Source organism: Kogia breviceps, chromosome 8, assembly GCF_026419965.1.
Source record: "Kogia breviceps isolate mKogBre1 chromosome 8, mKogBre1 haplotype 1, whole genome shotgun sequence".
In the NCBI taxonomy this organism is placed as follows: Eukaryota; Metazoa; Chordata; class Mammalia; order Artiodactyla; family Physeteridae; genus Kogia; species Kogia breviceps.
In genome coordinates, this window is record NC_081317.1 from 102880094 (window position 1) to 102890620 (window position 10527).

General features: G+C 54.4%; 1 protein-coding gene across 14 annotated transcripts in view; it reads left to right on the plus strand.

Annotated features, from left to right (window-relative positions):
* The window catches only part of DMTN (dematin actin binding protein), a 30498-nt gene extending 20057 nt beyond the window's left edge, over positions 1 to 10441 (plus strand). For 7 of the 14 annotated variants that reach the window (XR_010841634.1, XR_010841632.1, XR_010841627.1 and 4 more), the window contains 9 exons: positions 368 to 424; positions 677 to 829; positions 1311 to 1435; positions 2059 to 2164; positions 6586 to 6650; positions 6819 to 6874; positions 7230 to 7295; positions 7583 to 7663; positions 7799 to 10441. Coding sequence is in view for 1 of the 14 variants with exons in the window: in XM_067039833.1 (XP_066895934.1) it covers positions 368 to 424; positions 677 to 829; positions 1311 to 1435; positions 2059 to 2164; positions 6586 to 6650; positions 6819 to 6867; positions 7043 to 7050; positions 7230 to 7295; positions 7583 to 7663; positions 7799 to 7912 (824 nt within the window). In the remaining 13 variants the exon portion in view is untranslated. Of the gene's footprint in view, positions 1 to 367; positions 425 to 676; positions 830 to 1310; positions 1436 to 2058; positions 2165 to 6585; positions 6651 to 6818; positions 6875 to 7042; positions 7051 to 7229; positions 7296 to 7582; positions 7664 to 7798 lie in introns of all 14 variants that reach the window. The other 7 variants (XR_010841637.1, XR_010841638.1, XR_010841635.1 and 4 more) reach the window with 2 other exon arrangements.
* Positions 10442 to 10527: the final 86 nt, after the last annotated feature.

The window sequence follows — 10527 nt, forward strand, 5'->3', positions numbered from 1 at the left end:
GCATGGCTGCATCCTTGCCCTAGGAACTCTTTTTTTCCTTCAGGAACCCAAGCCCCTTACTCTCAGTCCCCCACTCTCTGGAGAATATGCACACGACAGAACTGGCCGGACCCCCAGATGCCAGACCCCAGGCAGGGCTCCCAGAGATGGTGGGCCCTGCTGCATCCTCCCTCCCACCCAAACAGAGAAGTGCAAAAATCCCAACCCCTGAGGGGTACTTTCAGGATCTCCGGTTCTGTCTTGGCTCTAGGCAGGAGCCCCTGAATTTCCTACCTTCTCCCAGTCCATGTCTCCACTCCCTTCTCTGACCCAGCCTCCCCGCCATCCTCATAGCCTCCTCTCATCCACTCTCGGTCCCTCTCCACAGAGACCACCCGCCCAGATTCCAACATCTACAAGAAGCCACCCATCTACAAGCAGAGAGGTGAGGGTTCCCCTGACCGACCAGAGCCCCCTTTTCGCCACGTGCTGGGAGGCCGTCCTGAGGGTGGGGTGGGGGGGGAAACAGACGTTCATAACAGCGTGTAAACTGCCCTGTGCTCTTCCTTGTGCGTTGCTTTTACACCCAAGAGCTCACAGGTGTGAAGAGGGAGAGATGAGGGAGTTGGGAGCTAAGGTGGGAGGTGGCCTCTGTGGGGGAGGGTGTGCCCAGGCTGACCTTGACCTCCCCCCGCAGAGTCCACAGGAGGCAGCCCTCAGAGCAAGCACCTCATTGAAGACCTCATCATCGAGTCCTCCAAGTTCCCTGCGGCGCAGCCTCCCGACCCCAACCAGCCAGCCAAGATCGAAACGGACTACTGGCCGTGCCCCCCGTCGCTGGCCGTTGTGGGTAGGCGAGACTGCTGGAGAGGGAGAGGGAGGCCCTGCTGAAGCCCCAGGAGCTCCCCCACCACCACCTGCATGAACCCTCCAGGCTCCTGCTCCCCCGTCCCCTGCAACCCAACCCCATCGCTCTTGGTGTAAGCGGCCCTGCTTGTTAGTCATTTACCCGCTTTCTGTTCATTTCTTTGGCCGCTCAACAGACATCTGTCGAATTTCTACTGTGTCCCAGGCTCTGTGATGGGAGCTCTGGAAAGAGAAAGAGGAATGAGACGAGGTCTTGGCCCCCAATCGCTTTCAGTCGTGTGAGCCTGTGTTGCCTACCCAGCTTCACCGCGAGGCTAGAAAACGTTGCTTTTATTTTATAATAATAATTTGCGGTGTTCCCTTCAAGGTGCAGCCCCGGGACGTGCACAAACCAGCCCCTGACAGACGCTCGTTGAGTGCGCGGCTGGTTGATTGACGTGACTGCTTTTGTCCGTATTTCCCAGAGACAGAATGGAGAAAGCGGAAGGCGTCGAGGAGGGGGGCAGAGGAGGAGGAGGAAGAAGAGGACGATGACTCCGGGGAGGAGATGAAGGCTCTCAGGGAGCGTCAGAGAGAGGAACTCAGTAAGGTAGCGCCTCGCCGCCCCACCCGCATCCCTGGGCCACCCTGGGGACAGAAGTTCCATTCTGATCTAAATGGGTACATGTCTGAAGGGCATCCTGGTGAGAACGTGTGAGGAATATTCCCTTTCTTTGCCAGGACGTCAGGCTGCTGCTTTTGGAGGGACACCAGGATTGCATGTTGCTTTAGGGGGACACCACTTACTGTTAGGGCCAAAAGCACAGGAAAGGGTGGTCCCACCGGTGCCAGGCGTCAGCAGGCGGAGTAGTTCATGGGACGAGGAGAAAGGAGAGAGGAGGCTTCTGGCCTCCAGGAGAGGAGAGAGGGTGCATGGAGTCACGGAAAGGCCACTGATGGTGGCATGGGCTTGTGCTCTGGGCCTTGTGACCTGGGATGCAGAAGCCCCTAGGGCAGAGTTACACTGCGCGGCTCTGACTCCTTGCTCTCGAGGGTGGCCAGACCCAATGTGGCAGAGCTTCTGACCAGGACAGGCTCCACGGGCTCCAGGCACCACACAGCCCCTCGGGAACTCTGTCCCTACTCCTGCCTGGGGTGGACCCAACTCTGAACCTTTTGGAGATGGGAAACAAGTGTCAACGCCTTGGATCCATCTTCCTTTCTCCTTGCCAGGTTACTTCTAACTTGGGAAAGATGATCTTGAAGGAAGAGATGGAAAAGTCATTGCCTATCCGGCGGAAAACCCGCTCTCTGCCTGACCGGACACCCTTCCATACCTGTGAGTGTCACCAAGGGGGCTCAGAATCACGTGGCCAGGCCCTGAGGCCAGAGTCAAATAGTCTGCCGAGTTTGTCTGTCACACGCCCAGCGCTGTGCTACTGTGGGTATAAGAGACGTAGAAGTTTCGGTTGCTGGCTTAAGGCTCTGGCACTGTCCTTAGGGCAAGAGTACCAGTCATGGAACAAGACGAGACGACAAAAGATGGCATCAGCTAAAGCAGAATTAGCCCATTTTGTTTAATTCAACAAACATTTATTGGGTGTCTACCATGCTCTTGGCCCTGAGGATATAAAGAGTAAAACACTATAGTGCTGCTTTCCAGGAGCTTCTGGTCACGGGGAAAGTGACGTGGAAACTGGGGTGTCGGTGCAGCATAGCAGGCGAGAGGTACACTTCAGGTGCTTTGAGAGGACGCTGATAGGGCCTGGGTCCCAGAGTTGGAGTCTTGAAGGACAAGACAAAGTGAGTCGGGGAGAAGGGCAGCACAGACCCCAGGGACAGTGTGTGAGCAAAAGCCAGGAGCAGCGAACATCCGGCCAGCAGAGAGGACCCCCAGGAGCCTGGAATTACAGCGCACAGGGCGTGCTCTGCGGTGGCTGGGGCTTTGGTGCCACGCTGCTCGTCACTCAGGCTAACCGGGGCTTCCTTCGAGCATGATGCCCGGAGAGGAGGGGGGCAGATCTGAGAAGCCCAAACTGGAAGCTACAAGGCCTCTAAGAGCCTGGCCTCGGAAGCCACAGGGCATCCTTCTACTGTGTTCTGATGGTCAGAGCAGCTCACAGGCCGCCCAGACACAAGGGAGAGGAAAGAGATTCTGCTTCCTGCTGAGAGGAACCACCCACGGGCACACAGGCTGGGAGATAATGTTACGGGCCATCTTCGGAGACAGTCCACCACACTTTCCAATCATCTGGGGTAAGGGCTAAAAATATACACAGGTCCAGGGGAGAGGGGATGGGTTTGAGAACTATACAGGCACAGTCTGTAGACACAGCCCCGGAATTACAATTTTTCAGCTTCACGATGGTGCGAAAGCAATATGCATTCAGTAGAAACTGTATGTCCAGTTTTGAACTTTGACCTCTTCCCAGGCTAGTGATGTGTGGTACGATGTGCTCTCTTGGCTTTTTTTTTTTTTTTTTTTTTCTTTTTTTTCCTTCTTTTTGGCCGCACTCTGCGGCATGCGGGATCTTAGTTCCCCGACCAGGGATTGAACACGCGCCCCCTGCAGTGGAAGCGCAGAGTCTTAACCAGGGGGCAGCCAGGGAAGTCCCACGATGCTCTCTTGAGATGCTGAGCAGCGGCGGCGAGCCTCAGCTCCCCGCCAGCCACACCATCACGACGGGAAACAGCCCATACACTCACAACCATTCTGTACCCAGACCACCGTGCTGTTTTCCACTTTCAGTACCGTATGCAATAAATTACATGAGAGGTTCAACACTTCATCGTAAAATAGGCTTTGCCCACCTGTAGGCTTGTGTAAGTGTTCCGAGCACGTTTAAGGTAGGCTGGGCTGAGCTCTGATGTTAAGTGGGTGTGGTACACTAAATGCATTTTTGACTTAATGATGGGTTTATCGGGGCCTGACCCCATCGTAGGTCGAGGAAGATCTGTAGAGGAGATGGAATCAGCCGGACTTAGTGGCTGATTGGATGTGGGTGGTGAAGGAGAGACGAGTTGGGGGTTTTTGTCTTGGGTGCTGGGTGGACAGACCTGGGGCTGAGATCATGAAAGAGGCAGGTTTCGGGGGAAAGATGAAGAGACTGTTTTGGGACGTGTTGGGTTTTAAGTGCATGTAGGTGGGAGCTGAGTTTGACTGAGTTGGAAGCTTGAGGCGCTAGTCGGGGCTCAAGCAGAATCTTCAGCTTATACGTGGTACTGGGACCATGAGAAAAAATCCCATTGTGTAGAAAAAGGGGAGGGAAGGGCAGGGTGCCGAAGGCTGTTCCTTGGAGAGAATTCACACTACGATCCCCTTGGAAGGTTGGCTGGGAGGAGGTCAGAAGTGAGACCCAGCCTCAGGGTGCGGGAGGCTGGCCTTGAAAGGGTCGGGGACTTGGCTTTGGGAGCAGGCCACATCAGAAGTTGAGGTTCGGGACTTCCCTGGTGGCCCAGTGGTTAAGAATCCAAGCTCCAACCTGAACAATTTCAGAAGTACGGACAGGCGTGTCATTCTGACGTAAAGGTAACATTGAAATTAATGGTCACTTTCAAACATAAAAAGGCAGTCTAGAAATCATTAGGAGTGAAAATCTTATACACTTTAGGGACTTCCCTGACGGTCCAGTAGTTAAGACTCTGCGCTTCCAATGCAGAGGGCACGGGTTCAATCCCTGGTCGGGGAGAACTAAGATACTGCATGCTGCGTGCTAGGCGAAAAAAAAAGAGAGAGAGAGAAGTTGACGTCGTCTGCTGAGCACACGGAGGGTGAGGCTTGGTGAGAGTGGTGAAGGTTCGGAACAGCTTCCGCTGGGAAAGGGAACTGATGAGAGGCTTTAGGGTCTGTAATGATGCTAAGGTACGCGTTGTGGGCTTCATCTCAATAGGCTGCGGGCAAAAGGGGAGCCCTGGGCTGATGCAGGGTTAGAGTTTGGGTGCTGCTGAGTGTGGGTGAAAGTGGTTATGTACCCACCCACTCATGGGTCAAAGGTCAGGGGGAAGTGGGGGGGATCAAGACACTGGAGGTTCCCCAAGATATTGACCGGCAGATGTGCCAGGAATGTGGCTGAGGGAAAGCTGCAAACAAAAAAGGGCGCCGTGGCCGCAAAGTGTGATACCCAGGCTTCAGTGTCAAAGCAAAGCGGTTGTGGACGACAAGATCCAGGGGCTGGCCACCGGAAGGGGTTGCACGCTGTGGAGTGGAGGTGAAAGCCACTGGGCTGGGGGATGCAAGGGACCGTTAAGGCTCATATATGGCTGGGACATCCATAGGGTCATCAAAATGATATTTGACCAGGATGATATTTCAGTGTGGGTGGGAAGAGCTCCTAATAGGCCTTTTCAGAAAATGTGGAATAAATAGTTAAGGCCTGAAGAATGAGGCAGAGAGAGAGATGCCACAGAGGTTGGATTCAGTCTTCATGCTTCACCAGGATTTGCTAGTTAGGCAAAGTTAGCTCTTTAATGTGCATCTGGCCTTGCAAAGTTGAGTAGCGAAATGTCTGCCTCAGTGTCACCGGTGGCCTCCTTGAACTTGTATGGGATCAACGGTCCTATGATTCCGTAGGTTACTGTCAAAGCTGATCAACCTGAACAATTTCAAAATTACGGAGCGTCATTCTGACTTAAGGGTAACATTGAAATTAATGGTCACTTTCAAACGTAAATAAGCAGTCTAGAAGTAATTAGGAGTGAAAATCTTATACACTTTAGGGGCTTCGCTCGCGGTCCAGTAGTTAAGACTCCGTGCTTCCAATGCAGGGGGCACGGGTTCAATTCCTGGTTGGGGAGGCCATGCAGCATGGCCAAAAAATTTTCGAAAAAAAAATCTTATCAGTCAGTTGAGGGAGAAGTGTGTACTTGTCACAAAAGAGAAGTGCTTCAATAATGAGGGTTGTGAAAGCAGACAATTTTCTACACAGAAATAAGAAGCATTAAGGAAAAAAACCACGAGGGTCCCCAAAACACATTTTGTTTTCACCAAACTTCCAAATAACGTATTTTATTTAAATGTTTGAAGAAAACAGTTCTTCCTTATACTTTTGAGTCTGTCCAGGCTAAACCTTCACACAAAAAATGCTGGTCAAAACAATTGCTATACCATGCCAGCAATTTCTAGTCATTGGAGATGAAGGAATTTTGAGATGAGTGCAAACTAAGAATCCTTCTAGGAAAACCTGTTACCGAACACCAATTTTCTTGAATTATAATCTGCAGTGCTTGAAAGCTTAGTGATATTATTGGACGTCAAGCTGAAAGTGACATCTGGTCATGCGAATGTCAAGTCCAGTGACTGCGGTGCCATCTAGCCGCTGAAAGTGCTGGGAAAACTGCAGCTTCTGTTTTATAACATCAAGCATTTGAAATTTGATTACCAACATTGCTAAACATAAAATTGTAATCATTCGATTGTTCTGACTAAATTTTAGATTTATTTTCATATTCCAGAGGTTCATTTTATGATGGTAAGCCTCATCATCTGACTATCATTGGCTGACTATCAATTTGAACGCTTGGACATTTGGCCCAAATGTCTATCTTGTGCACGTCTGTTAGAGAGAGGGGAGGCATTAGGGGATAGTTCAGAGCTGCCAGCACGATGTCACCTGCTGAAGGTTACGGGCAGGAGCTGGAAGCCAACAGAGGCCCACCGGGTTCCCCCAAGTCCCCTCTCCACTGCCCTGCCTCTGGCAGGGGAGGCCAGGGAATGACTGTCAGGCCAAAGGGTCTGAGACCGGGCCTCCTGCTCTCTTCCAGCCTTGCACGTGGGAACATCAAAGTCTTCTTCCCTCCCCGCCTACGGCAGGACCACCCTGAGCCGGGTAAGGTCCCAGGACGGAGGTCACAGGCCTCGTGGGAAGAGTGTGCGTGTGGGGCCCTTGAGGGACTGAGCTACATGGGGACCCAGGGGGGGCGGCCAGCCCCTTAACAGTGAAGGGGGACGATGTGGAACGCTCCAGCTTCCTCTGATTCCTTCGTGTCCTTTCCAGCTACAGTCCACAGACTTCAGCCCATCCGGGAGTGAGACCGAAAGCCCAGGTGAGAGGCAGGGCCGACCGGATGCTGGGAAAGGGGCTCAAGAGGCCCCTGGGGCAGCCCGCGTCTGCGATGTGGGCGGGGCTCTGTGGCTGGAGGTCGGGGAGGCTGAGCTGGCAGGTTGGGAAGCCTGCTGAGCTCAGGGCTGCCTCTGAACAATGGCTCTTCTCTCCCACAGGCCTGCGGGTGAGTGCCTTCTGGAGGGGAACAACGCGCTGTGAAGCACGGATGGCCGGCCGGGGGAACTGGTGTTGGGGGAGGGGGCGGGGCTACAGAGTCTCCTGGTGAGGACATAAGAAGCCTAGGGTAAGGCTGGGGAGGCCTCCCTGCCCCACTCTGGCTCACTGCGGCTTTGGTCTCCCCAGAACGGAGAGGGCCAGAGGGGGAGGATGGACCGGGGGAACTCCCTTCCCTGTGTGCTGGAGCAGAAGGTGAGGGGCAGGGGCAGAGGCAGGGGACGGTGGGCAGGGGACAGAACCGTCTCTATCGGGGGCGGGCCAGCCTGGGGAGAAGCCAGGGAAGTGAATGCACCGAGGGCTCCTCCTGGCTGATGATGGGAGGGGCGGCACGGAAGTTGGGGCAGTTGGACGGCAAGATGGCATGAGCCCGCACGGCCCCTGTAGGCTGATAAGGGGGCCTGAGGAATGGAGGGGGTAATGCTGACAGGGACCTCCAAGAGCCTGATACTTACTTACTGCCCGCCTCCCCTCCCCGCCAGATCTATCCTTACGAAATGCTGGTGGTGACCAACAGGGGGCGAACCAAGTTGCCTCCGGGTGTGGATAGGATGAGGCTTGAGGTACGCAGGGGGAATGTGCTGGGTGGGTGAGGGGCTACTGACGGGGCAGCCTCCCCTGCCCGGTGTGGGGGAAGGTGGCCCAGCCCCACCCTGTGCCTCCTGTCCCTACACTGCCTCTGTGTGTCCCCCTTGCAGAGGCACCTGTCAGCAGAGGACTTCTCAAGGGTCTTTTCCATGTCTCCCGAAGAGTTTGGCAAGCTGGCTCTGTGGAAGAGAAACGAACTCAAGAAAAAGGCCTCTCTCTTCTGATGGTCTCCACCTGCTCTGTGACTGACCCTCACCTTTGCTGCTTCAGGGCTCTGGAGCTGGGGTCACTAGACCCCAAAGCATCATCTCTGGGGGGAGTAGGGGGGTGGGGCAGAGGTGGGGTTGGCTCCGTTGCCCAGGTCGAAGGAGAGCAAGGCCTCTGCAGTGCTGGGGTTTGGGGACGTGGACCTCCTTCCCCATGATGAGCTGGAGGGGGGGGGACCCCCTTCTCTCATCCCTGGTCCTCGCTGCACAGGGCAAACCCAGCGTGCACTCCAGCACACGCAGAGTTAGTGTCTGCACCCTCTCCCTGCCCCCACCCCCATGTGAAGGTCCCCAGAAGAGAGTGGTGAGACATGAACATGACACTTTGTCAAGCCTGTCTGCTGTCCTGACCAATGGGTGGGAAGAACCCTCGGGCCTGGTAGGAGGCACGTGAGGGTGGGAAGCAGCCACGCAGGCAGAGGGCGCCCAGGACCCTGTGTGCACCCGAGCACTCCTCCGCAGCTCACCTGGGCCGGGTTCCCCTGCACCTGGGCCTCCCGCCTCTCAGCCTCCAGCAGGGAGGCCACCCAGCCCTCCAGCTCACCCTGTCCTCTCCTTGTGACCCCTAAGCTTCGAAGCCTCTTGCTCCAGCCCTGAGGCTTCCCTGGAAGCCTTGGCTTAGAGTGGAGATGTCGCCTATACAGACCCCCAGCCCAACATCAGCCTTCAGGCTGAGTCGGCTAGAATGCTACCTTCTAGCATCCAGGTCCTGGGCAGAGCCCAGGCCTTTGGGCTCCCCTGAACGGGATGAGGAGCCAGGCTGAGAGTCCTGGCTACCGGGTCCCACCCACACCCCTGCATCCCCCACCATGCTCTCTAAAGAATGTAATTTATTGGGGCACCCCCCAGCTGCTTTCCTCACCTAACTCTCTGCCCTACCTTAATCACGCTCCCAGCTTTTCTTCTCTCCAAATACACGTGTATATAATTATATATATATATTTTTGCCGGGGTCTGGGTTTTGTTCCTGCCCAGACCCCGACATCCCTTTCCACCGTGTGTGTGTGATAATGCTGGGGGAGGGGGACTCTGCTTGGAATTAAAAGGTTGCATCGGGGCCCCAAATCTATTTGTTCTTTATGAGCCACCAGATCCGAGTGAGAGGGACAGGTGATGTCAGGCTGAGAAAAGCCACGCAGCGAGGGTTCAAATGGTGGGGCACACAGAGTTGGAGGAGGGAGAGCGATGGCACACATCCTACCCTCCTCCATCCCTGGGCCAGAAAAGCGGGGGCAGTCTAGCAGGTCCTGTCTGCCTCCTCTCCTTCAGGGGCTGTGCAATGGTGACATGGATGAGGGGACAGAAATTCACACTCTGGAGCATGAATATACAGCCAGCTGCGAGAAGAGGCTCTGCCCTTCACTGAGCCCCTAAATGCACCCCCTTGGCGGTCAAGCTCATCAACAGCTGACATGGTTGTACCCTCCAGGTCTATGATACTCACAGTTCAATGCGGAGGCCGAACACCCAGTAAAGGTCAACTGTGTAGGAGTGGGCAGTGAGCTGATTATCGAGGGTCAGGCGGGGAAAACTAAGGGGTGGAGAAATGATGGGGGAAATCTAGTAGGAGCACGGGTCAAGTGGAGGCTGAGGGGGCAGGGGTAACTTGGTCCTGGATGACTTGGCAGGACCGCCCAGGGGCAGTAGACGTGGAACGGGCCTGCTGAAGTGGGTGCAGGGGGCGAAGACTGGATTGGAAGATCAGGAGGACTTTGGCTGTGAGGACTGGAGGGGATGGGGCCGGCTCACCCTGGGGGGAACAGAACCTGAGTTTGGGCACCTGAAGAGGTGTGCAGTCCAGAGGACCCAGTGAGTTGGAGGGGGCCCTGCGTGTGAACCCAAGACTGGACCTGGCACCTGGATCAACTCTCCTGCCCTTGGACGAGTTTCTAGCCCCTTTGGCTGAAACAAAAGCAAAGTGGATAAGAAATGCTCAAGTGTGAATGGTTAAACTGTAGGAGTTCTGCTACACGCACAACATCGATCGTCCTAACAAACTCGCGGGGTCAACGGCACAGGTCGTTTTCATCCTTCTCGAGAATGAGAAAATTGTGGAATAGAGACATTTCACAAGCCTGAAGCTACAAGCAACTAATGATTGCAGACTGGAAACACACATCCCAGTTTCTTCACTGCTAACCTGGGTCATTCCCAGTATAGACACAGTTGCCTCTCCAGGGGCAGCAAAGAGAGGAACGGTACCCACACACACGTACCCAGGATTAGGTGTTCAGCAAAAGTTTGGAAGGCTTATCCCGTTCCGGCATGAGGGAAACGGGTGACGAGGCCAGCACCCCCCTGTCCACAGAGCTCCCAGGCTCTTGAGCACCAAGGGGTGTGAGGAGTGTTTGATCACAGTGCACTGGGAAATGTTTGTGGTGTGAGCAGACTCTTCTCGAAGTCCTAAAGGATCTGAAGTTCCTGAGAATTTAGAGCAGCTCAAAGTGGAGGTCTGTCCTAAAATAAAACCTTGGTGATTATTTAGTCCATTGGTTTCCAAACCTCTTTAGTAGTCAATCTTTTTAAAAATTAGATCTTACTATTAGTAATTAGAATACATTTGTAAGTTGATT